Source organism: Vollenhovia emeryi, unplaced genomic scaffold, assembly GCF_000949405.1.
Source record: "Vollenhovia emeryi isolate VEMERY1.0 unplaced genomic scaffold, V.emery_V1.0 DF939120.1, whole genome shotgun sequence".
Lineage (NCBI taxonomy): Eukaryota > Metazoa > Arthropoda > Insecta > Hymenoptera > Formicidae > Vollenhovia > Vollenhovia emeryi.
Genome location: NW_011967246.1, coordinates 4,382,724 through 4,409,163, shown reverse-complemented (window position 1 = coordinate 4,409,163; position 26,440 = coordinate 4,382,724). Strand labels below are relative to the sequence as shown.

The following is a 26,440-nucleotide window of genomic DNA, read 5'->3' as shown; positions in this document are numbered from 1 at the left end:
ACACCAAACCCCAACCCGATTCTGACCCGGTTTGGTGTTTCCACCGCAAAAACGCTCACCCCAACCCGATTCTGACCCGACTCTAGCCCGACTCTGACCCTCGGTGGAAACGTAGTCGTTGATGCTGGTTAATTAAGAGAGATTAATAAGTACATTCTCGTGTAAACAGACTATGGCAGAGAAAGGTGCTCATCTGACTGGGACCACATACATCAGGCCTTCTATCTTTGAAATTATTGCGCAGGAATCGCTTGCATCCACCCTCGAGCCAGCTTTTAAAAAGATTCTTTCGGTATATTGTATTATTCAAAATACATCTTATAACACTTTTTCTTTTGTGTACAGGGTGTTACGGATAAGGTGTCCATCCACTTGAATATAGGTAGAGCGGGTTAAACTGAAAAGAAAAGTTGTGTACTACTTTTAGTAAAAGTTGCAATAGTTTTCAAGTGATAAATAAGAACGTAGCATTAGGCCGGACTCGGCAGGCACGTTAAATGTCTTATTTGTTCAGTCTTGTAGCAACGGGGAGCGTCCGATAGCGGGAGGTGGTGCGATGCAGTGGATAAAGTCACGCAGCGAGTAGCGAGCCTCAGATAATGCTCACAACTCGTCCCTCACCGCTATGAGACTCTTATTCGCTCGGACGTTTTAATTAATTACTCTATAACTATGAAAATTTTGCAAAATGGTACATAACTTTTCTTTTCAGTTTAGCCACTTGTATACGAGCGGATGGGCATTTTATTCGTAACACACTGTATAATACTTGAAAACTACTTGAAAATTTAATTTAATTAGTATTAATTTAAATTAATTTAGTAAACGCACTGTGTTTATTACAACACATTTATCTAATTGTGATACATTATTATTTTGTTATATCAAATACATCACTGTATGTATCGTTAAATATCTTTGTATTAACGAAAATATAACAAGATACATAATTATATTTTGTAATTAAAGATCTTTTTAGAAAACTTATCGTTTGTAAATGGTAATTACTCGTTACGTTTAAACACTTATTGTTAGCACTGTATGTATAAATCATATTTTGCTTACCTTACTGTATGTATAAATCATATTTATGTTCTGTATATTTGGAATTTTTAATCATGTGAGTCTGTGATACTTGCAGCTTCTTGTATCTTTTAATCCTGAGAGATATGGGCATATTCTTGAGTGGGCAGATGAAGGTTATTTAATTTTTAATGTTTTTCTTCAACGATATTATCTAAGGAGATATTGTAAGTATCTTTTTAATATACGGTATACACAAACATTTTAACACTTCAATATAATGTATTAATATTTTTCTCGAGAAAAAAGAAAGGATTATATTTATTATATCATTTTCAGCTGCATCATTTTCTGAAAGCTTTTATGGTTTGAAGCGTGTCACAGTGGTTAATTCTAAGTTAAAGGAAAACTTGTCATATAAACAACAAATATTGTCGTTAATATTAATTGTGACGTTTCCGTATTTAAAGAATAAGCTTGCACAACTCAGTACAAAATATAAGCTTCAAGAAGCAGATGGTAATATACCAAGGGAGGCAAGTTTAAGACAAATCTATAATCATTATTTTCAAATACGTGTAAAGTGTTGCAGTAAATTATTAATACATTAAATGTTATTGATTATAGAGGAGACAGAGGTTTCTTCGTAAATGCATTACTAAAGGACACTCAATTCTGTTCATAACATATGAAACTCTTGTACTATATAATTATATACTTTACGTGTCTGAGAAATCAATGTATCCATCGCCTTTGCTGAGGCTGCAATCTGTTACACTGACATACGCTGATCTGCAATCTGCTCTCACTATCTCCGAATTATTGAGAAAGATAAAATATAATTCGTTCACCATTGGTGATGGGTGGAATATATTTCAAAGAATTGCCACTGGATCTCTTGAACTGGCAGCTTTCTTTTTACAATTTCTTTCTTGGTGGAGCCAGGAAAATTATGACATGGATATTATGAGTCTTCCAGCTCCACCACCACCAAAGGTAACAATAAATACATTAAATCAGGGTTGGGTTAGTCTTTTTTAAACTAAGTTAAGTTAAAGGTAACAGATTTAACTTAAGAGCTAACTTTGAAACTTTAACTTAGTTAAGATACAGGTTAACCCATAATGAAATCAATTGAATTAAAAGTTACACAAAATCTCGGAGAGATTTACACAAAGCCTCATAATGGCTATGTTCTAAGCTTCATTGCCAACGCTGAAGATCTATAGTGCATGTAATGTAGGTTTTTAGTGGTGGCATTGAATTTTGGAACGTAGAGGCAGTCAATGTATCTTTGTTCATGGCATGGCTAACTTCAAGAAACGTAAATTAAAAGTTAAAAATACCAATAAAATGTAATTAAATTAAACTAAAAGTTAACAGTCTATGACGTAACTAAGTTAAGTTAAAATCATATAACTTTTTAATGAGACGCTACTCAACCCTGCATTAAATAAATTGGCGTAACAATCACTTTATGTAAAATTAGACTATTTAAATTACTCAACAAAATACAATCCTCTATTTTAATAGGTGCCAAACATAGCGCAACAATATAAAGGTATTTGTCCGCTTTGCCGTAAACCTCATCGTATACATACCGTGCTTATGGTATCTGGGTGAGTGGATAATATTTTGGTACCTAATAAAAGTTCTTTTATTTTATTAAAAAAAGAAATTAACTACGTCTCTTTTTTTTATAGTTACGTGTTCTGTTATCAATGTATTTTATCAGAAATACGGATGAAAAAGAGATGTCCAGTAACGCATTATCCTGCCAAAGAAGATGATCTAATACGCCTATATATAGAATAATATACGTGTCTAATATTTATAATTTTATATATACATATGTGTATATATACATACATGTGGAATAATGTTCTAAATGTAATAATAAATACTGAGAGACAAAGTCGGGGGCTTTATTCATTTTACGAACTGGTTACATATTTCAGGAAAGCTATTTTCTATATATTTTCAGTTAGTATATTGTACACATACATGTAAATAAAATAGATTTTTTATAAAACAACATTTTATTTTTATGACTTGTAGCACATTAAATGGCAATATATATATACACACATAAATTATATATGTATATATAAAATAGATCTGCTCTTCTTCTTCTCTTTACGTTTTACTAATATATGCTTATAATAATTTTTATAAACTTACATTTCGATAAAATAGTAATCTGGCTTTATAGAGACACATTACAGTTACAATAATGACGATCTAATAAAACACACCTTATCAAAGAACAGAATAGCATATCAAAGTAATTTAGATACGAATTGTTAACAAATAATCTCGTAAATATTATAATTCTGATGCATTTTAAGTATTTATCGTTAGAATAACTACCTGCTATGTACATATCACGCTATCTGAAAAAATTAAAATTACTCACAATAAACTATTATAACAAGGCACATTTCTCTTAAAAATATGTAACAGCTTCTAATAGCTTTAGATAATTTTATTTCCAAAATATAAACATTTGGTAGATAAATCGGTATCAATAATTAATATGTAAATTTGCAACTATTACACCACATAAACACGTATTCATCGGAGATAATGGAGCATTAAACGACAGAAATTAATTATTAATTTCATTTAGAATATTGAACAGTTTGTGAAAAATGTCAAGTAACATTATTTTTCTAATCTTCCGATTTTTCATTAAAAATATAAACTTACTAAATGTACAGTCGGGAGCACTGAGGTTGCGACACTTTTTTTTTTATAAGTTTATATTCAGGATCTGAATTATTTTGCGCTTTCGTAAACTTATTAAAAAAAAAGTGTCGCAACCTCAGTGCTCCCGACTGTACACTTCAAGACCCATCAACAAGTAAATAAGCTAACCATGGTAGTTCGAAATCATAGTATTCATATTTTCTTATGTCATTCATAATACTGATCAAAATGTGTTTAACTTCAATCCTTAGAACATAAGTCATATTAATGTACATAGTATGATAATTAAATTAATTGATTACATTATTTATACATATATATGTATACAATATATATATGCATTAAATTATATAGTTTTGAGAGGTTGTATGATTTAATTAGGCACTTTTCGGCAATTGAAGTGTATGTATGCACGTATGTTTAAATCATATTATTTACTTACATTTACAGATTTTCGAAATTATTTCCATTTTTCTGAAATTCTGCCAATGCTTAAGTCATATTTATTCATTGTTATAAAATCCACATTGTGAATCTATTATAAAATTATTAAAAATGAACAAATAACAATTGGATTTAACTTGAAGCTACAGTGAGGTAATAAAGAATTCTTAGATATTATAATCCACTTTTAAAAATTAAAAATATCTTTCCAAACATATACTGTACATAATATTCAGTATTGTTACAATATATAGAACATTGTACATTTGACTACCTGTACCAAACGTAATTATGAATGTCTAAGATAAATGTGTGTAGTCAATATATTGTGCGCGTGCGCGCGTGTGTATGCGCATGTGTGCAATATGCACATTGTACTTTTGTAAATAAAAAATATAGGCACTGTGATTTGTTAATTATTAGCTGTGTCATCAAACACTACAATTCATTTAATTCCTATACACAATCGTAACAATGTAATAGCATAACAATTGCTATTCTCTTACAAAACTACAACTGTTTTTAATGTTGCATATTACAATTTTCCTATGTGTATTGTTGTACATAATTTACTTTTAATAAGTGTGCACAAAATATATGTATAAATGGACAGTAAATATTAAAATGTAGGTATATCGCAATTTTAGAAAATAGTGTATATTAAAACAAATATAAAATGTACATGTGTATAAATGTAGATATATACATATATACACATATATATATATAAAAATAGATTTATTTTGATTTGTTTGCGAACATGTAATACGTTTACATATGCGAATTAATTGAATATTTATATGTATAGTAGAAATGATCTGCAGGTGATATGTTTCAAGGTCTATTACAAATAGCTGAAACCACAAGTAATAAAATAACCATTAAAATTATTTGTATGTACTATTTTTAATTGAACAAAAAAATTACTATCAAATATATATGTAAAATATGTAAAAGTACATAAATATCTAATTTAAAAAACGAACAAGAATGTTTAGAATATCTAAAGTACTTGATCGTGCAAAGACTGGATACAAAGAACATACGTGAACAAAATAAAACGTATTACTGTCTGTACGCGAGAACCATGGTGAACCGCGGATAACTGAAACCGTGACTATGGAGATCCTACTGTATATATTTATATATTGTTTTACCAGTGTAAAATATACATATTTTGTACATGTATACAGAATGTTCCATTCCTGAATTATTGAAAATGAAAAATTTATTACTAAAAACTTAAAACTGAAAAAATTTGTACAAGTATAGCATCATTAAAGAGGTAGAATATTAGAGTGTAAAGTTCAGTAGTAAGAGAGTTTTCCATAGAGTGAAAAGATTTCGATTACTGATTCATTTTTTAGATGTCTTTTTTTTGGTTTAGTCTAGGTAGTGTTTGAAATCATTACTCGAGTGACTCAGTGTATCATTTTATTTGTGGTTAACACTTGGTGAGCAACGAGGATAAAAAATACACTAGGTCACGCGAGTGATGTTTTCGAACAGTCTTGTTTTTATATGTAATGTAATTTTCTATATTCAATACATATATGTGAAACATCTTCAGAAATTTTATAAGATAGTTCCAAATTTATTAAGAAATCTAATCGAGAAATGGAATACTCTGTAATATAGCACAATTGAGTATTCTATATTATGTCTGTGGATACGCTGCTCCTCCCTCTGGTGTGTGAGTATGTGTGTGTGTGCATGCGCATATGTATATCTGTATGATCTTTTTAATTTTTAAGTATTAATTGAATTTTACTAGTATTCTATTAATTCACGTTTGCTAACACTACTTTTAAGAATTACAATTCCTCAAAAAAGGCGACTCTAGCCTTAGTAGATCCAGATTTGACTTTTTTTAGTGTACTGTATTTATTCTCGCCGAGTCGGACTTGTTCCTCGTGCAACTGATCCAATTCACACTGCTTTTCACCGACCTTCAGACCCTCAATTTCGGAACGTAATTCTCGCAATTGTTCCTGCAAATGTTTACTCTTCTCCAAATAATCACTCCTTTCCCTTTCAATCTCTAATGAAAGTTGATCAACATCTCCATCACCAATAAGATCATAGGATGTTAAGTCTGGTGGTAAAGGTTCTGCGTCTAGTTGCAAAGTCTGAAGATCTGCTTGTAGATCTGATGGAAGCACTTGCGTAGAGGGAAATAGATTTGGCACAGGCTGTTTTGATAAATTAAACAATTTATAAACTTTTATATATACATAATATATAACGATTTAAGTATTATAAAAAATATATCAATTTCTCCAATTGCACTGTTTATGTGCGTAGTAAATGTTAAAGTGTACTTACGGTTATGGTAGCAGTGTAGGCATTTCTACTCAGGAACTCTAACAATTTTTCTTTAGCTTCTTTTTCTGCGATCCTTGCTCGTAATAGCTCATCCTTCAACTTTTCCGCTTCAGCAGCTCTACGTTCCGATTCTTGAACCAGTCTTTCCGTTAATAATTCAGCCTCCCTAGTTTTTCGTTCTAAATGGACCTTTTCTTCTTCAGTCTTCATGTTGTTCAGCCGTATACGAGTAATTTCTTGTTCAGCTTCCGATGCTTTCTGACTTAAAAGCATTGCTTCTTCTTCTGCCACACGACTTTTCTCAGCTAAAAGATCTGCCGTTTCTTCAGATCTTCTCTGTAAAACGTAAAAACAATTGTAAAATAGATACACAGTATAAACATTTTATATACAAATAAATTTATAATTCTATGTTTTATATTTTTCTATGTTATATATTATGTCATTTTCTATTCATGTCTTACAAGAGCTTCATTCGCTAGTCTTATTTCCTCTTGATATTGCAAAAGTCGCTGTTCCATCGCAGCCTTTTCCCTTTCTGCTGCTTCTCTTAATTGTTTTTCTCGTGCTAATTTATTTCTTTCAATTTGCCTCCTAAATGGCAAGGGTCATAGATATTTTAAAAGAGATTCAGATGATTAAATATTTGATTATAAGATACAATTTGAGATTAGTTGGCAGATTAGAAAGCGCATATGTTATTTCCGTAAACGTAGTATACTTAATAATATAATACATAGCAGACTGTTCAAAAAGTATCTGGACTTTGATTGTAATACTTACAACAGAGTAAACTTACGACATGGTGAACTAATTCTGTTGCGATTTGATATAATAAGTTATAATTTTTTTATTGTTTAAGAAGTTTATAAAAGAACATTATGTAATTATTTTTAAAAATTTATAATTTATATTTTGTTATAATAAAAAATTAAATTAAAAAAATAAAAAATTAGTCAATTTGAGTAAGACCAAATATAATAAAGTATTAAGAAGACCAATTATATGATCAAATCGAAACTGTAACTGAGGAAAACAAGTCCAGATATCTTTTGAATAGATCTCGTGTATTTCTTTTCTATTTTATATGTATGTATCTTATTTAAGCAAAGGTCTATTCAGATTCTGCAAGTTTTATTTTCTTGAATTTTTAAACTATGGTCTTTTAAAATATTAAAAAAAATATTGTCTCGTATAAAATGTGTAAAAGTAAAAAAAGATATTTACCAATAGCGCTTATATGTATATATGTATAATTTAATGGGACCCACTAGAGATGTTCAAACCAAAAATTTGTTTATGTCTAATAGCATCAAATTTTATTTCCTTTTTTGAATCCGAATGAAACCGAATCGATAAAATTCCATCCAAATCAAAGCGCGAATCAAATTGTTAAAATAGAATTATTAATATACAGATTAAATTTTAATACGTAGATAATTAGAGAATATTTTAACGTGGAAAAATAACAATGATTTTATTAATAAACTTTTACCATTATGTTTCTTTATCAGCTCTTGTATCAATTGATGAATTTACAACTATACCACAACTGCTCCCTAAGTGATTAATTGTAAGTAACAATTGAATGTGATTTATTAGACCCAATGGTAAGAATCAATGACATTTGATTGTTACTTAGCTGCTCAGTGAACACTTGTATTGAATGCATACGTGTTCTGATTCTCTACCCAATGGATAACTGTCGGATGGGCAGATGAGATGAGCAAAACCTACAAAATTTCTAAGAGCACAAAATAAATTTCCGAGGTATTTGGTATACTTTTTAGTGTATTACCACCACAAATTCCATCTAGCTCATGGATCCAGATGACATCTCTCCAGGATAAATAGAGTGATAATTTCAACGTTACACTTTAGTCTGGTAGAGGGAATTGGGGGAAATCTGAATGCTCTGTAAGTGTCTCCAGGTGAAAAATCGTAATTTATATTCAAATTTGTATCGAACCGAATCTCACTTGATTTGATGTGATTTGTTTGCACATCTCTAAAGTCCACTTTAATAAGATGGTTTTTAAGTACTAACAAAACATTTTAAAAAATTATATAAATATTCCCCGATAGGAAAACATCTCAAATATTGTGCTATAATTGCGTCATCCATAAGGAGGAAATTCCATAATAATTACATTATGGCAAAACACTGATATTGAGATATAAGGTAGTCATTTTGAACACTTCTTCTATAAAGGTATATAAATAAGAGCTTCTATAAAAGCAAATTCGCTAAACTCGGAAATAAGATTGAAAAGTTTATATGAATTTTCCTATCGTGTTTTTTAAATGTTGAACCTACTTTTGAAGAAAATCTCACATATTATTATCTTGTATACATAATATATATGTAAACGTTATATGAAATATATTTAAAATTGTCACCTTTTAAAATTGACAAAAAAAAAGTCGACAGAAAAAAAGAAAATATTTTGTTAGAACTATAGCAGTAACTGAATGAATAAAGCTATAAAGTATAAATCAGTATCCAAATTAAAAACAAGAATAATTGTTTAATTCATGATGTGTCTAATGTTACACATTATTCAAAGCATTTTACCTCGCATACATTAACATAAAAATACTATTTATTGATTGATTATTGACATTAACTGTAAGAGTCAAATCAGTGTCAATCAAAAAAATTAAAAAAGAATTTTCTTTACTTAGATTAATAAAGTTATGATTATTTTTATAAAGCCGAATAGTAAAGCACTCAAAATCCAGAAACATTTGTACAATAATTTTGTTTTCATAGAATGCTGTCTTTTATGGACAGACGATTTTTTTGTACAATATTTTCTGTTTATACAATTTTATAAAATTGTTATTATTTGAAATTATATTTTTAAGAATAAAAATTATTAATAACTGTTTTATAAAGCGGATAAATATCAAATGGTATTTGACAAGAATAAAAACTTATTGTCGCCAATGAATAATTAACCAATATAGGAATTTATTAAATGATCCAACTGCCAAATTCTAATTAAAGAAATTCAGTGCGAAAAATATTACCTCAGCTAGGATTTGAACTTGGATCTCCCTACACTCTAGGCGGGTGTCTCACCAATTCGACCACTGAGGCATGTGATAATATTTATTGCAATAAATAGTTTAACGATATTTTTGCATCTGCTTTTGAGTTTAAACTGCGCGCCGACCCAATTAAATGGTATTTACTCACAAAATATATTTACATTAATTACAAAATCAAATATGGCTAATAAATTCATCAAACATCACTCTGAAACATCACTCACAAACATAGAATGTTCACAAGACAAAACAAACTGTTTTATAAAGGAATGGACGTTTACTTGCCTGGATTTTTCTTCCTTGGCTTGTGCTTTCATTTGTTGAACTTCCATGGAGTCCGGTTTGCGCCTCCTCATATATAGATCGTGATTGCCGATACACAAGTCTAGGATCTTAACAAATAATACGTGAGCAGCTGTATCACTATTATGATCGTTGAACTTTAAAGCAATCAAACCCCTCACCCAGCTGCTAGCATCTGACTGTTTCTTTACCAGTTTGTTCATGCGAGTTTTCTGTGAGAAGAACATGAAGTTTGCTGATATTTTTTCCACAGGCTTAATTATGAACTTCTTGTCGTCAAAACTAATATGACGAATTTCCGACCATGTAAACGTAGTCTTCGGTGCCAGTTTATTCTCCTTTTCATAAATATTCAAGCCTAATGCTGTTACCCCGAGCCAAAGATCTGTCTCCTTCTTATTCTATAATACAAAACAAGAAAAGCTATATTAAGATTTTCGTCAATATTTTTTTCTAATAGTGATGTAATGCAGATTCATGTCGATTTCAAATTAATGCGCAGATTAAACTTATTTAGGAAGAGCTGGTCGCTATAGAGACCAAACCTTTTACTTCGGAAAAGCCTCCGTTCTGAAAGGGTCAACTTTAATTTTAGTTTAACTTATTTTTTAATCTATTTTCAGTTAAGAAAAGAAAAACCAATTAAACCAAGACTAAAGTTAATCTATATTCACAGAAATGAACATAAATCATGCATTACTTGTATCGCTGTAATCATTGGGAAAAAATTTTGCCAATAAAAATCTCAATAGAAATTTTCTTGCCTTGTATCATCTAATTCCAATCTTTTCCAAGAACGCTTTCTTACAACCAGGAAAAGTTAAAAAGTAAGTTAAACCAAAGTTAGAGTTAATCCACAATGAACATTACTCAGACACAAAGATACAGTTAAGGTATTATTATATCATATACCTACACTAATAGGAAAATAATTCACACCATACATATCGAGATCTTGACCAATTTTAAGATACTCCATTTCCGCTTCATCTCGAGACATGCCACGATGATCGGCGTACCAAATTTTTATCCTGTCCTCCCACATTTCTGGCGTCATTTGATATTGATCTATAACTCTTTGTGGAAGCAAGTCCTCACTGGCAAGCATTCCAGGGCGATACGAAACCTCATCATAATCGCCGTACTGATAATTAAAATAGAAATAAATATTTTTTTTACTTACACATAGAGCATAATTATTGTAAGAAACTAACTTTTTTGATGCTGCCTTTAGATCAATATTCATATAAAACGTACAAAAGTAAAGTGAACCAAGTCCAAGATCTGGTTGCTTTAAAAATAGAATTCTATTTAATAGACACGTTACAATGTTTTTGGATTTGATTCACCTTTTACCTAATATCATCAAACAAAATGTGTTTAACTTGATGACAATATTGAATGTTTCTAATACGTTTATTTACATTTTTAGAATGCATTCTGCGTATTATATCATTCAAAAATATAATACGTCTTATAAATAATAAACACATAGTTCAGCTTATATAAAATGTACCTTTGCTTGGACAGCATAAGAGGCGAGTAACACAGAAGCCTCAGGCGGGCAATAAATATCCATGGACAATATAGCTTGTTTTACTTGTAAGAAGAACAGATGTTGAGTAACTTCTTGTACAAGTTCTTCAGACACATCCTCGGGATAAAATTTTGCTAAGAACATGAACGACGTTGTCGGTTGCTGCGGAATACCTTGATCTTGAACTGCAATCAGTTCGGCGTTGTCACGACAAACAGTGTACGATTAATCACAACTATCCAGACTCATTGAACAAACAAGTGGCGAGTTACAATTACCTTTCTTGTCTAATTTTAACCAGGAAATAAAACCCTTGGCATCTTCGTATTGAAGTCCAAAGTACCACGTCTCCCTCAGTCCTATCGTGCGGCACACCAGATCGAACAAGTCTCTGCCCGTTGATCGCCACTGCACACACAGGAAATTCGTTCAACTTACGAGATGCGCTGGCAGTGCAACGAGATACACAACTCAATGGAAGATCGTGACACTTGCTTACTGACCTCCAGATTAAATTCGAGCTCTGCGTCCAAGGTGCAGACTTTGACGGGGAAGGACCTCCCGGACTTTTTCCTCCGGAACGGTGACATCTCAATTCTTATTGCTGTGCACGGTCAGCACCACGAGAGACATGCCGCCGACATTGCTGCCGCGAAAGGCACTCGATCCTGTGACAGATTGGAGTCGGCGCCGCTGTTGAAAGGTAGGCTGATGGCAGAGAACAATCCGTAAACGCTTAAGTCCCAGTCTACAATAGAGATTTAAACCCTAACGCCCGGTCTACAATGAGTTGTTAGTCGTTAGTCAGAAGTCGGAACTATATGTCGGTCCTTTTTCTTCCACCCAGAAAGGAAAAGGATCAACATATAGTTGCGACTTCTGACTAACGACTAACGACTCATTGTAGACCGGGCCTTCGCCTTAAGAAATTGACTAATCACAATCGCGCGTATTCTACTCGTACTTGACCGTGATTGGTCAATTTCTTAAAGCTTAGGGCTTTAAATCCTCTATTGTAGACTGGGACCTTAGACTGTCTCAGTCGTAGACGTAGGGCAAGGCAGAGAGAAACGTAAGTCGTGAAAGGCTATTGTATACGACTTACGTTTCTCTCTGCCTTGCCCTACGTCTACGACCGAGGCAGTCTTAAGCGTTTACGGATTGTTCTCCGCCATCAGCCGTACTTTAGCGCGGTGTCGAGATATTTTCGCCGACTCGTGCCTGCCGAGACGGCAACGAGGGGCTACGCGAGTGACATAACCTCACCTAAAGTCCCCAATACGGCGCGTCCTCGGCATACCTAGTCACGAGACGCGAATATTACTCGGCTGTCACTTGGCGGCGCGTTTCAAACGTGACATCTTCTCGCGTGTCATTCGCGCAATCACATCCTGTCTGACTCGTTAATTCTGTACGTTCTCGTGTTTGATGCTTTCGCAAGTGTGGTCGGTACATGTGCACATACACCTGCCGTTCGTGTTCGCGCCAACTATATGAATTACACTGAACTATACCGCGGTCGCTGCGCGGAATCGTTTGGGATTCTTGCCATTTCCTACGGTCGGTTTGATTGACGTCCGTCGTGCTTTGTTTATTGGGTAATTATTTAGAATACGGGCTTCAGTTCACATGTCGACAAAATCATGCTCGCTCGACGCGTTTTAACACGAGACGAAAGGATCCGGCAATTAAAATTATTCTTATTATTGGCACTCGGCTCACTGACCACTGAGCCGACACGGCGGCAATTAAAATCGTCGCTCGGCATTGATGAGAAAGTTATCAAGCGTTAAAATCTGACAGTTGTGGGCGTTGTGGGGTTAGAATGCCTGTCGTACCGACACCAACTGACACTGCACGGGAGCGGCACGGACTGACCGAGCATGCGTAGTGACGTAATAGTGTGCGAGATATTGTAAATATGGCGGCGCGCCGAGTTTACGCAGCGCACCGGATCGTAAAAGTCAATTGTTTAAATTCTTCGGATTTCTGGTTAGTTTTACAATAGTTCTACAGTTCTGTGTCAAGTAGATCAACAGTTCTGGCAATTTTAAATAAAAAATCCATTTTTGAAAGCCCGGTGCTCGAACAATAATTTGTTTACACAAAGTTGCACGCAGATCGTCGATCTGCCTATTTTCGTATGGCTTTTGTACGAAATATTAATCACATTTTCCTGTAAACTGATTATTTTTCAAATTTCCACAATAATATAGCATATCTAAACATTACATTTTATTGAAAAAATTTTCTTTTACGAGTTCTAGCTGATCTGACTAGAGTTCTGTATAGCGTTCTCAAAGTTCTACAAAAGGTCTTACAAAAAATCGAACGTTATATAAATCGCGGTTTTAATAAAAGACTTTTAGGTCTATTAAGTTGAAACAAGGATATGTAGGCAAATCTCAGGCCTATCATTTGTGAAATATAATCATTTAAAAACTATTATAGTCTCGACATTTTGTAGTAGAATTTTTGTCTTGAGATTTTCCAAAGAATCTATGATTAAAAGGATATCCGGTGGTTTTAGTACACCCTGTATATGAAACTTTTTTTCACCATAGTCATTGAATCTCATCAACTAATAACCATCTCTTTAAACATCTATTTCACTTTTTTAACAGAAACTAGTAGTTTGATGTTTAAACAAGAATCGCTTTTGTTTATTTTAATTAATAAAATATATCACATTGCACGTAATTTAATCGATATACCATTTGTCAACAAGATTTACAATTCACAAATTATATCAGTATATTTTAACTGAATTGTTTAGTAAATGTATATATTTACTAGTAATAGTAAACATATTCATTTTTATCCAATATCTTCTTTAACCTTCTGAACCTTCTTCAATTTTAATGTAAACATTTACTAGTAAGTGTATACAATTACTGAATTTTTGTATTGTATAATATATACAATGCAGTTCAATGTACATATTTTGTCATCATTTATTTCTGTTTAACGTAAATAATGACATCTCGCCACAATATAATTATTTACAGTAAGGTCATTCATCTTATATAAATCTGTTCATAAATTGTATGTGGCACAAAGAAAGAGGACTGTGTTTGTTAATATTTGTCTAGTACAAATTACAATATTCTCATTTCCCATTTCCTTATATAATTAAGTCTACAAGTAACTAAAAAATGATACAAATTAAAAAACTTTAAATTTTGTCTATGTTATCTCTAACATTAAAAATATTATACATATATGATGAAGAGAAATATTACGAATAGGATAGAAAATTGAATAGCACCTAGTGCACATGTATTAAACAAATGTGAATGGATGATTCGTTCTTTGCATCTACACTGGGTGCTATTATCAATTCCATGATCACAAAATTTTCATTAAAACTTTTCATTAAAACAGTACTTGATAAAATGTAAGTTTGGTACAATTAAAAAAACAAGGAAAATAATCCGTTAATTTTTTTTTTGGAATTATTAAACATGCATATATATATAATAATATTTCAATGTTTTAAAAGGTATGAATATACAACTAATATTTTCCTATTTACAATTTCATATTATAAAGGTGGCTCTTATATCTCTCAAAACAAACACTAAAAAACGTATAATACATTGAATGTTACATGAATATAATAATAACACAGTAATGTTATTGCACGTGCGCGCGCGCGTGTATGTGTATGTATATGTTGTATATGTGTCTGTGAAAAAGATAATTTGAAAACACCATTTGTGTATATGCAGCGTGTGCAATACTGTGATGAATAGTGTATGTTACACTAGGAATGTAACGTAATGTATAAAAACATATTATATTATATGCTGGTTGTCGTCAAACAGTAATACATGAAATCAATTGCTGACAAAGTTGACTATATTGCAATTGGTCCCCGCTAATCCTACGCATCTTTATTCCTTTCGCTTCTCTCTCCTCTGATTCGCATACCCTAAGTTCAATTTGTACACCTCCGGGATATTCTAAACTAAGTCCACTACCTTCCACTTCCTCTCTTGAAAATATAAAACCTTTCGGTGGTGCTCTCGCATCTATTATTTGTTTTACACGACCTAATATAGTTTCGGAATTCAATCTGCTTGACTCATCGGATAAAGGAACCTCAACTTCGGTAGGTATCGTATTGTGCGGTCTACCGATACCGCGTGTTATACTAGGTCTTGAAGGATCACATGGCTCTGAAATAATAAAACTCGGAAGAGTGTTGTAATGAGGTAATGCATCTTCGAGTGAGTCTGGCGATGGAGATGGAGAAGGCGAGCAACTAATTAACGTCACTTGCCCCCCGAGAACGTCTGTTACTGAAATTTGTGGTGGTACCTGTAAACAAATGTCAAAATTAAAAATTTCACATTTTAAGTGAGATTATATAAACAATACAATACATATTAGAAATATTTAAGAACGTCTGAAATAAATTACTCTAACTCACGTTTAATACAGTGTTACATACCCTGGATATTTCTACAGGATGTTCTTCTTGTATCATATCCAATGCTGGGCTATTGCTGGGGGAGTAACTCACAGGAGTAGTGGCAGGTGATCTATGATGCCTAAGTGGACTTAAATCTAAAGGTGTAGCCGGTGGCTGCGCCGGTGTACCGTGTACGATACTACCCGGTACTACTGATGTTGTAGTTAAACCACTGAGACCTATTATTGATAAACAGAAAAAGTCATGAATATATTAACTTCAAATCTTTTCTCTTAGAAATTTCTTTGTATCTGACATACTCATACATAATTATATATAATTCTGTGGGATTCGGATTTGCAAAGCACTGAGTAGATCGACCGATCACGCTTTGTTCGCATGATCCATAATATTTGGGATATAGACGGACATGCTCCGGTAACGTGCGTGCGGGGTCGGGGTAACCGTCGTAATGTACGCGGAGTCAGTTGTTGGTCGGCCGCCGGAAAGACGAGTATTGTAAGCCAAATAAAGAAAGTTACCGATTATCTTAATCTAAATCGCGCGAGTCATTATTTCCGTCCCATTCTCGCGAATCCATAGAATTGACGCTACAATTCGCGCTTTGTGTAAGATATAAATTATGTTACCAATGTTAATACGCACAAACTTAACTTATAAGTAATATATTATACAATAATTTACAAATAGTTTATGAATTAGTGGGAAAAATCTTTTAATAAGGAAAGAACCAGAAGTGAAAACACATTTTGAAATGCAGTTTGCTGCAAAGCTTCTTCATATACATATATCATACTGTAAAATATTTCTATAATGATAAACCACAAATATTATGTGAATTGTATTTGAATATATGTATACTGTAATTAATAATAGAAGAATGTGTAAATCTATTTAAAGTACCAAATTGTTTGTTGCCCAACATTAAACTCATTTATTGTAAAAATAAACCAGTGTCTAACAGGTAGTGTTACTAAATAATTATTAAACCAGAAATCCGTAAAAATAATTATGATAAAGTGCGCGCGTATTATGTATTAAATTAGCAAAATATAAAGAAATGAATACCTTGTGTAATTGCTGCTACACTTCTTTCGTGTACAGGAGAACCCGGAATACTTGCAGGGCTATGTGAAGGTGATGCTAATCTCTGTAACTGTTGATATTCTTGTTGAAGTGCTTGGATGCCTGGCCCAGGAGCACCTGATCCTTCTGATGCCCGTCGAACAGGTGAGTATCTTTCAGTAGCAACATGACTGCTTGGTTCCTTATACGAATCCCTATTACTTACTAAAATCAATATAAATATTAGAAATATTTCCAACTTGACATACATGCGTGTACATTTTTCTGCGTATGTATGTACGTATGCATGTGCAGCGCATATGTGCGGACATATGTATGTATAAATTTAAAAAAAATATCTAGCTTTATAAAACTTATTGCATACACATCTAGTTTGCATACAAAATCTTAATAACACATAATTTATTTGAATATAACTAAATAATTATTTAATTGTAAAATATCTCTGTCATGCTAAAAAAAAAAACATTATTCTTATCTCCTTGAAATCAGAAAGATGCTATTATAAAAAATTTTTTGTAAAATTTCTTTGTATGAAATGTATTACATGCTACACTGCGTACCATGTACATATATGTATATGTATGCGTACATACAATTTTGACAAAACTTAGCTGTTACTCGTATTTAATAAAAAAGTATTAATGATAAATAATGGTAAAAATGTATTATTTACAATGATAATGTTAATAAGCTAAGACTGTCATATTTAATTATAGTAATTATGTATATATAACTTATTAACTTCAGCTTACAGCCAAGAAGTGGACTTGGTTTACAATATGTTCTTAACTCATTCATACTTGCACGCTTAATCGTCCTCCAACAAATTCTGACATTTCTCTTTCCAGATGCCAAGAAAACATCTTTGGTATATTTTATTAACATATTATAATTATCTTCTAATGTAGATTATTAATTTTTTCCTGTACTATGTTTAAATTTTTAGTATTTTAAAATATTTACCCAGTCCATTATTTTCATTACGATTTTGTTCATTTTGCTATAACTTTCTATTCTTGTGTTTAGACTCACTCTGATCTTAAATGCAACCAAGTCATTAAATGCTTTGATACTCAATTTGTGTTTGTCTCTTCATTGTAATAGTTTACTCATATGTTCCTCTTCCATTATCTTCTTTTTAACGCTCCATTTTTCTTTCTATTTGAAGTCTTACAATTAGTATATTTCTTCTATCTGTTAATCTATCTTATTAGTTATATAGTTTCCCTTATTAATCATCAGCAAGAGATAGTCTTATCTTCTATGTATACACTAAACATTTCAAAATCATTTAAATCAGAATTACAATCTTTCAAAATATATATAAAAATGTTCATTTACATTGCATATATTTAAAGATTAAAATTATTGGAAAATAATTATTAATTATTTTTTATTACATACGAGTGGCAGCTGATTTTTTTCCATGTCCATTCAAAAATTATTATTTCAAAACATGCATTTCTTATAAAGAACATTTTATATCTTTATATTTTATAAACGCTTTCAAACAATTTTATAAAAGTAAAAATTGTAAACTATGATTATTTCCAAAATTTTTGTAGAAGCTCGATGCTGTATGAAATTATACATATGTATACATATCTTTTATTGTGATTTTAATTAAATTTAATATATATACAATGTGTATCTGACCTGACGTGACACTTATCATTGGTAGATTCTTGAGATAATTTTGAGACAAAAATTCTAATTATTAGAATTTTTTCTCAAAATGACTTCAACAATCTACCAATAACAAGCGTCACGTTAGATCTGGTACACCCTGTGAACAAATTCTATAAATTATAGAATTTATAACGTTAAATGTACTAAAATTACAAATCTTTAATCTTAATCATATTTTGCAACTATAAAGAAAAAATTCATAAATTAAAATAGTGCAAAAATCTCTATTACCAGTACTAGTATGATATAGTGAAGATTTCCTATGATGTGGATGTGTTGGTCCTCTAAAGTGAGTTTGTGGTAACAGTCGCGGTGGTAGATAAGCTCTATTCATCCTAGCTTCTACCTCCATTACCAGTTCCGGATTTATAACTACATGCATATTACCAACCAAGGACAGCACGGAAGTGCAGTGGACACAAAAAACATGCAAAATCAAAAGTAAAACTCAATAAAATACAAGTAATGTGCAAATACTAAAAAATAAGGATTAAGATAAAATAGGCACAATAAAAATATAGAAACTTATAAATTTAATGAAATCAATCTTGTGCATGTGTGTGTGTGTGCATGTGTTTTGTGTGTGTGTGGGGGGGGGGGGGGCGTGCGCGCATTATTTTTAATCATTATAGTAATTTAAACAAATTATATAAATAATAAAAAATGTAAATATGTTCTATCATATATCAAAAATATATTTTTAAGCTATATTTTTTCGAGTAATATATCTCTCAAGATACAATTAGATATTACATGATTGGGACATATATTACGAGATTTTTCATTTTTTCCCGGGTTGGCTACAATTTTGTTTAGTAATCCATCTCTCAGGCTGGGCCACAAAATAAAATTTACCTTGTATAACATGGATTCTAATTGCTAATCTTAATCTTAATAAAAAAAAATTTTTAATTAAAATTTTTTAATTAAATTGGTTGAGCTAGTAAAAAATGTCTAAGTTTTTAAAGGAACCTAAGGGGATCCTAAGGTCGTCTGTTTTACCGATATGTTTTTATTTCAACTAATCTTTGTATTGGCTTTCTAATAATTAAACTATTATAAAATTACAAGTTTGTAGGAAATTTTTTTGTTTAGAATTAAATTTCCTATAACATCTCACAGCCTTGCCGGAACGATTGGGGCCATCCTGTATACAGAGTATTTAATAGGCTCTAGTTTACAAAATATATTTTTAATTATTTTAAACTAGACAAAGTGTTTCTTGTAGATTTCTGAATGCTTAAAACAATGGCGCAAATCAATTTTCACGAGCACATCAGGTTTTTCAAAATAAGTGAGGAATAAAGTTTATTGTTGCCAGTATACAGGGTATTACATAACACCCTATATAATTAATAAGAATAGGAAGGATTATTAGAAGTCCCAACTGGCAGATGGTATGTATTATTTATTTAATAGATTATATCCAACGTTTTGACTATCCAGATTGTGGTTTCAAGGACAAGCCTCATCAATCAAAACCTCAAGACATATCTATAAAGATCAATAATGATGTGTGTACAAAATGTTATTTTTACTATTTTATATGTACAATATAGTCATGTGTGCACTGTAATATTACATGTACAATATAGCCATATGTATGATACACTTGTATCAACAAAATATATACAAACATAGAAGAACAGATCTAGCATATTGGATTCATGAAAATTACTTGCAAAATGTATCACTAGCTCTCGTTATTTTACTCGCTCTCTCTTGCTCTTACTATTGCTAGTCTGGCACCATCTAGTGATTAGGTTACTAAAAATAAGTATTCTAGCTTTGGAGCATACAGCCAAATATAGATAATTATGTTCTTCTATATTAATTTATATTTGTTGCTTGTGTACAAATGTTGGTAATCGTTTTGAAATCCTTTCCTTTTTTGTATGTCAAATAATAATATAAAAGAATTAAATTTTGTATGCAACTTTATACTTTCTCAATTGGTATAATACAATTTTTTATATTATTTCTTAGTAAATAAATATATTTAAAACAATATAAGAAAATAGTTTTAAATAAAATTATATATTCTTTAAATATTAATCTTTTTTCACTTGAAATTATTTCTTATTGTATTAAAATACAAATTAATACAATTTTCATAATAATCGTACGATTTAAAAGGTACATTTGCTTGATGTTATTACTTTTAATTATAATTATTAATACATTATTATTATCAATATAAATCATCATCAGAGTAACAGTCTATATTGTTATTCACTATTTCAAGTATATGTTATTGTATTATAATTTTCTCCGTACAACTGTTTGCTATAAGATGAAAGCATTTGTAAACAGAGAAAAATGAGTAATAGCCTGCAATGGATTGGATAACAGAAAAGATACAGATTGGAATAAAGTGCTAATTTTGAATAACATAGATATTAAATAATGCTACAAGCCATACAATCATAATTGTTAAACAATTACAGAGAAAAAAACAGGACTCGCCTTATTATTCAACTTTTAACTACTATCATACCTGGTCGCTGCATAACAGTGCTAAGGCCACTCCTTCTTCTTCTATCACTATTTCCACTATTACTACCACTGCTGTTGTTACTTCCGTCTCCAGTCGCGGTACTGGCAGCAACATTTAATGACTGAGCACATTGTACTAATCCCGAACTACCACTCTGTAACTGTTTGCAGATTTTTTTAAATTAAAATTTGTATGCTATTACTTTACACAATTTGATAATAGATGAAGACCAGTACAAAATATTACAAGATATCCAAGAATTGCATGCAAAATATTTCATCACCAAAAGATTCTTGATATCAAATAAAACAATTTTTTATTTATCAAAATTCTGTTCAAATGATAATGAAATAAAAATGATATAAATTATCTAATTAGTATACTAATTGTTGCGTGCAAATCAGAAGAGGCAAGCAACCGTATTTTAAATAATAGTTACTAGGGTCGTTTGATAAGTTTGGTAAATTTCTAAGAGTTAACATCACAATCCATTTGGTGACGAATTGCTTGGTAAGTTTCATTTTTCAAATCATCCCATTTTATTTTATTATTTATTATTTCTTCATCTATTATAATATTTTTGTTCATATTACTTGAATTACAACTAAAATACACTAAAACGTCTTGTATATTTACTTACCGGCTGTAATTGTTCCCTACTACCAGGCTGACTCCAGCCACCATCTTCATCATTATTAGTGTTACTGTGTTGTTGATGAAATATATGAAGATTTGCTCCACCATCTGAAGCTCTTCTACCAAAGCTTCCAGCTGTAAACATATACAGTATACAATAAACAAATAAAATATTTATACTAGCGTTATGAATTATATAAATCTTAAAGTAGTAAAAATCAAAATTTTGAAGTATAAAGTCAATCGCAGTAATACAATAAAATAAAGTTAATATTAATATATGAAACTATATAATAACAATTTTTTACTTAGAAATGTGTGAACACATGTATTTACATAATATGCAAGCACAAATATACAAGAAAAGAGAGGGAGAAAAATAAAAACTAAAAGAAGAAAAATAAAAAGATAACAAAAAATTAAACAAATAATTTATAATTGTACCAAAATAAATTATTTAAACATATTGTCCATGCAATAAGATGAAACTTACTGGCACCCATTACAGGAGGCGGTTTCAATAAATGTTGATCCTTTATTTGGAAATTTTGTGGCGGTTGATGTTGGACTAAGGGAAGATTTAATGGTAAATTGGTATGTGGTAAAACTTGAGGGTCCATATTACATTGAACAAGAGGAAACTGAAGAGGCCGTAAAGTTTGGTAGCCTGACATATGATTATAAGGATATGACGAAGGAGACTGGTGTACTGCATCACCAGGACCAACTGTATGCCTTCTTGTTGTATGATAAGGTGTTCCAGATGGCAAATAAAGACTACTTTTTTCCTCCGTTTCAGCTTCAGTTTCACCAAACTGCCAACAAAAGATACAGCTATACAATATGACAAATTTATTAACACACACATGATTAAATATAAAAAAATAATAAAATATAATCTTTCTTTTTTTAATAATTTATAAACTTAAAATTCTTTATTTACATAGTAAATTGCAAAATTAAAAAATTATAAATCACATTTTATTATCTTTATGTAAACAAATAAAAGATTTTAGTCGAATCTATTAAAAGACGCACACATAGTGGTATTTTGCGTCAAATGTAAGTAACAACAATGTGCAAGCCACTTAATTGTGAGTACCTGAGATTATCGGATCTCAGAAACAGCCAATTGAGCTCTTAACAGATTCAACTGATAACTACTAATCGGATCTCAGAAACAGCCAATTGAGCTCTTAATAGATTTAATTAATAACTACTAAACATCTATCTTTCTTATATAGCATATAAATAAAACTTTTGTATATAATAACAATAATAACAATAACAACAATAATAATAGAGGAAAGTTCCCTATTATGAAATAGGCTGCTAATATGAGATAGCGGGGAGTTTCTTTAAATTAATAGACATCATCTGTTGATTTCACCATGAATTTATTGCCCTTGGAGTGAAATCTCTGTTTAGTGGAAAATTTATTGTTAGATTGTGTAATCGTTGAGAAAGAAGATTTGTGATTGAATTTGGGTGTTGAAAACCTGCTATCTCAAATTAAAAACCTATCTTATAATAGAGGACTTTTCTCTAGGTAATTTATTAGTATACTTTTGGTTATACAATTTACTATGTAAATAAAATGTGTACTTAAAATTAAAGATATATAAGCCAAATATTTGCTTTTTGTAAAAGAATTATATTTACCTTCTCTAATTGATGTGCACCATCTGGCATATAATCACCTGGTATACTTTGGATACTGGGTAAATTAGGCATTGTTGGTTCTAATCGATCAACGAGTAAATTATAAATAGCTGATACATGATCAAAAGTATTTCCTTTAATGGCTTGTAATAACGTATCTGCACTGAGTCCAGGCAATCTTAACATATTTTCTATCACTAATTGATTTAATGGTGCTGGTATGCTCGCATCAGGGCTACATCTGAGAATATATAAAAAAATATAAAATTAAAAAAGAACAACAAATAGTACAAACATAATAAGCTCAAATAATTTTTGTAAGTAATCACTATATTCATAACAGTTTTCAAACCATGTAATTTGATATTATATTTGTTAGATCTCCTTTCTGGTAATAACAAAAAAGGATGACCACTTATGGTGGGAAATCCTGTATATGCATATTGATTAAATATTATCATAAATTTTATTCATAAACAGTAAATAGGTTTTAAATGGTAGCGTTTAGTAATTATTTGCAGTTAACTGTTAATTGTTTAAAATTAATAGTTATTTTAATTACTTTGTGCTTCCTGTTAACTAATAATTGAAATTTATCTCAATTATCAATATGTTATTTCTTGATAATAAAAGTTATCCAATCATTACTCTTAACTTGTTTTTCTCTAATGTAATTATTAAAAATGTTAAGACATTTCATTATAATAGATTAAAGATATAATTTTACAATGATAAGTCATCGTTAAAAAAACTGATTTAGCTGCATTAATATTATTCCCTATTCTTAAACAATTTTTATATTATTCATTATATTAGTATACCATTTATTTTATATGATTACTGACACTAAACATAAAGGACATGTTAATATAACAATTGTATTGTTATATACAATTTATGGATATGTAATTCAGACACCTCTTTCATCACAATTTCATGCATGGGCAAATTTTAAATTTGATTATACTTATAAAGCTACTTTTTTTCTTTAAACGCTACTATTTATGTTATAAAAATATAAAATAACATATTCAAGTCACATTACATACCCTCCAGGTTCTAATTCTATTACTCCATCTCCGTCCATCCATGAATGTGCTAAGATTTGAGATATATTTAAACGGCGCTCTGGTTCTACCACCAACATGTGTCTAATCAATTTTTCGCAATCTATAAAAATAATAAAAATGTTATTTAAATTACATAACATTATATATGTGTATTCTCTTAATTTTAATTAAAATAAAAAGAAAAACGCTTAAAATAAATGTTAAAAGAAGCTGTTTATTTTTCGAATATTTATAAAATTTCACCATAAATTCTGTCAATAAATAATATATATATTTCAAAATTAATTTAACATAATGTTCACTCTTTGTTGCACAGATATTTTTTAACATATTTTGCTGAATCTTACATGAGTTTTTGGGATCACAAAATGTAAAGTTAAAATTTAAAAAGACAAGATAATAGATGGATATTCCATGTCGCAAACAAATTAAAAAAAATTTAACTATGGCCTAAACTAAAATTTTATATATACGGGGTTTTAGAATTCTAATTTCAAATTTGTCTGCTTTATCCTTTCCTATTTTTTCATAAGTTCTCGTGCATTTGTATGCTTCTAGCACTTTCTTTCCTCCTAATATTTCTTGTACCTCATATCGTTCTCTATCTTTGCTCATCCTATCTATCCGTTCTCTAATTTCCCCCCTAACTTTATCTCTCATTTATTCACAATTCTACATGTGTTTCCATATTTTTTTATCTTTGCCACATATCTTGTTAAGTAGAAAATTATAATATTGATATTATGTAACTTGATACTTGATGTTTATTAAAATGTTAAAAAGTGCAAGTTTAATATTTTTTTCTTTCTGTTATTTCATTGGCGACTGGATCTGAAATTTCGCATACTAATAGATAAAACTTACAACTACAACATACTTAAATTTTAATTTTTTCTACTTTTAGTTGGTTTATGCAGGAGCCATCTTAATATTATCACACTTTTTATTGGTTTCCATAAGCAAAAATACTATTATCAATTATATAGGAGTGATAACATTTGATTATGACGATCAATCAATTTTACTTTCTACAGAGGATTAGTTGTAGAAACAGTGAGAACAAGATCGGCCTCATTTTTTCGCATTTGATTTTGGTCACAAAGTAGGTACCAAACGAAAGGTCTCGTCAAGATGATCGCAGATATGTCAGTCTCAGAGTGTACCTATTTAACATTCCAGAGATGTTGGGTTCCAAAAATTCCCAGGACATAAGCGATGAAGCCGTCTGGACCATAGACTACGTTTCCACCAAGGGTCAGAGTCGGGCTAGAGTCAGGTCAGAATCGGGTTGAGGTGAGTGCTCTTGTGGTGTAAACACCAAAACACCAAACCCCAACCCGATTCTGACCTGACTCTAGTCCGACTCTGAGGAAACGTATATCATATAAAAGATAGACTGCTTATGAGGTAGTGGAATCCTAGGTGAGGACATTCTTCTGAGGGAAAAGGACAACATCAATTTATTTGGGTATCTGTCTTCCTCTAGTGGGCGTGATTCATACACACTAGAGAAAGACAGATACCCAAATAAATTCATGTTGTCCTTTTCCCTCAAGAGGACATCCCCCACTACCTCATAACCCAGTGAGAAATGATTCGTCGACGTCGAATCGACATCGACACCGTCGAATTGACGTCGAAGCAGTCTATCTTTTATATGTCTATGGTCTAGATAGACACCAACCCAGTGAACTCTATACATACTGGAATGAGTGATCTATTGTTCTGGCTGTTGCCGAGAGAGAGGTGCGTTTGGGTGAATCCTTGTCTCCTTCTAGTACTACCTGATTGGATAGTCGCATATAAATGACGAGAAGAAGGGCGTCACTTATATGCGATTATCCAATCAGGTAGTACTAGAAGGAGACAAGGATTCACCCAACGCACCTCTCTCTCGGCAACAGCCAGAACTATAGATCACTCATTCCAGTATGTATAGAGTTCACTGCACCAACCATTTGTTT

At 31.0% G+C, this 26,440-nt stretch overlaps 3 protein-coding genes across 13 annotated transcripts in view; 1 reads left to right on the top strand and 2 right to left on the bottom strand.

The window, feature by feature from the left end:
* Window positions 1-141: 141 nt before the first annotated feature.
* On the top strand, window positions 142-3,038 carry LOC105570688 (peroxisome assembly protein 12). The gene is made up of 6 exons (XM_012028118.1): window positions 142-292; window positions 1,142-1,250; window positions 1,363-1,559; window positions 1,651-2,019; window positions 2,557-2,642; window positions 2,727-3,038. Exons 1-6 carry the CDS (start codon window positions 173-175, stop codon window positions 2,836-2,838), a joined length of 993 nt encoding a protein of 330 aa, XP_011883508.1. The 5' UTR covers window positions 142-172; the 3' UTR covers window positions 2,839-3,038.
* A 2,264-nt stretch (window positions 3,039-5,302) lies between these two features.
* Window positions 5,303-13,236, bottom strand: LOC105570686 (merlin). 8 transcript variants are annotated; one of them, XM_012028116.1, is made up of 10 exons: window positions 12,662-13,234; window positions 11,899-12,103; window positions 11,674-11,803; window positions 11,375-11,580; window positions 10,775-11,002; window positions 10,020-10,259; window positions 9,841-9,947; window positions 6,966-7,095; window positions 6,502-6,837; window positions 5,303-6,368 (listed from the first exon to the last, which is right to left on the bottom strand). In XM_012028116.1, exons 2-10 carry the CDS (start codon window positions 11,983-11,985, stop codon window positions 5,991-5,993), a joined length of 1,842 nt encoding a protein of 613 aa, XP_011883506.1. In that variant the 5' UTR covers window positions 11,986-12,103; window positions 12,662-13,234; the 3' UTR covers window positions 5,303-5,990. The 8 variants fall into 8 exon arrangements, with proteins under 8 accessions (XP_011883506.1, XP_011883507.1, XP_011883499.1 ...); XM_012028117.1 differs by having other exon boundaries at window positions 10,050-10,259; window positions 12,662-13,232; XM_012028109.1 differs by having other exon boundaries at window positions 9,841-10,259; window positions 12,662-13,236.
* A 793-nt stretch (window positions 13,237-14,029) lies between these two features.
* LOC105570685 (serine/threonine-protein kinase SIK3-like) overlaps window positions 14,030-26,440 on the bottom strand; it is a 19,906-nt gene continuing 7,495 nt past the window's right edge. For 3 of the 4 annotated variants that reach the window (XM_012028105.1, XM_012028107.1, XM_012028108.1), the window contains 9 exons: window positions 24,456-24,576; window positions 23,407-23,647; window positions 22,238-22,559; window positions 21,749-21,879; window positions 21,109-21,268; window positions 18,843-18,983; window positions 16,902-17,123; window positions 15,852-16,051; window positions 14,030-15,718 (listed from right to left, as the gene is read on the bottom strand). In XM_012028105.1, coding sequence (XP_011883495.1) covers window positions 15,215-15,718; window positions 15,852-16,051; window positions 16,902-17,123; window positions 18,843-18,983; window positions 21,109-21,268; window positions 21,749-21,879; window positions 22,238-22,559; window positions 23,407-23,647; window positions 24,456-24,576 — 2,042 coding nt within the window. In that variant the 3' untranslated portion in view covers window positions 14,030-15,214. The remainder of the gene's footprint in view (window positions 15,719-15,851; window positions 16,052-16,901; window positions 17,124-18,842; window positions 18,984-21,108; window positions 21,269-21,748; window positions 21,880-22,237; window positions 22,560-23,406; window positions 23,648-24,455; window positions 24,577-26,440) is intronic. The other variant, XM_012028106.1, reaches the window with a different exon arrangement.

Coding starts and splice junctions, on each gene's coding strand:
- LOC105570686 (XM_012028109.1), bottom strand. CDS start 11,985: ATGTCACCGTTCCGGAGGAAAAAGTCCGGGAGGTCCTTCCCCGTCAAA. Junction 6,838..6,965: donor GACTAGCGAATGAAGCTCTT/GTAAGACATGAA, acceptor TACGTTTTACAG/AGAAGATCTGAAGAAACGGC. Junction 6,369..6,501: donor CCTACACTGCTACCATAACC/GTAAGTACACTT, acceptor TTATCAAAACAG/CCTGTGCCAAATCTATTTCC.
- LOC105570688 (XM_012028118.1), top strand. CDS start 173: ATGGCAGAGAAAGGTGCTCATCTGACTGGGACCACATACATCAGGCCT. Junction 293..1,141: donor CTTTTAAAAAGATTCTTTCG/GTATATTGTATT, acceptor TGATACTTGCAG/CTTCTTGTATCTTTTAATCC. Junction 1,251..1,362: donor ATATTATCTAAGGAGATATT/GTAAGTATCTTT, acceptor TATCATTTTCAG/CTGCATCATTTTCTGAAAGC.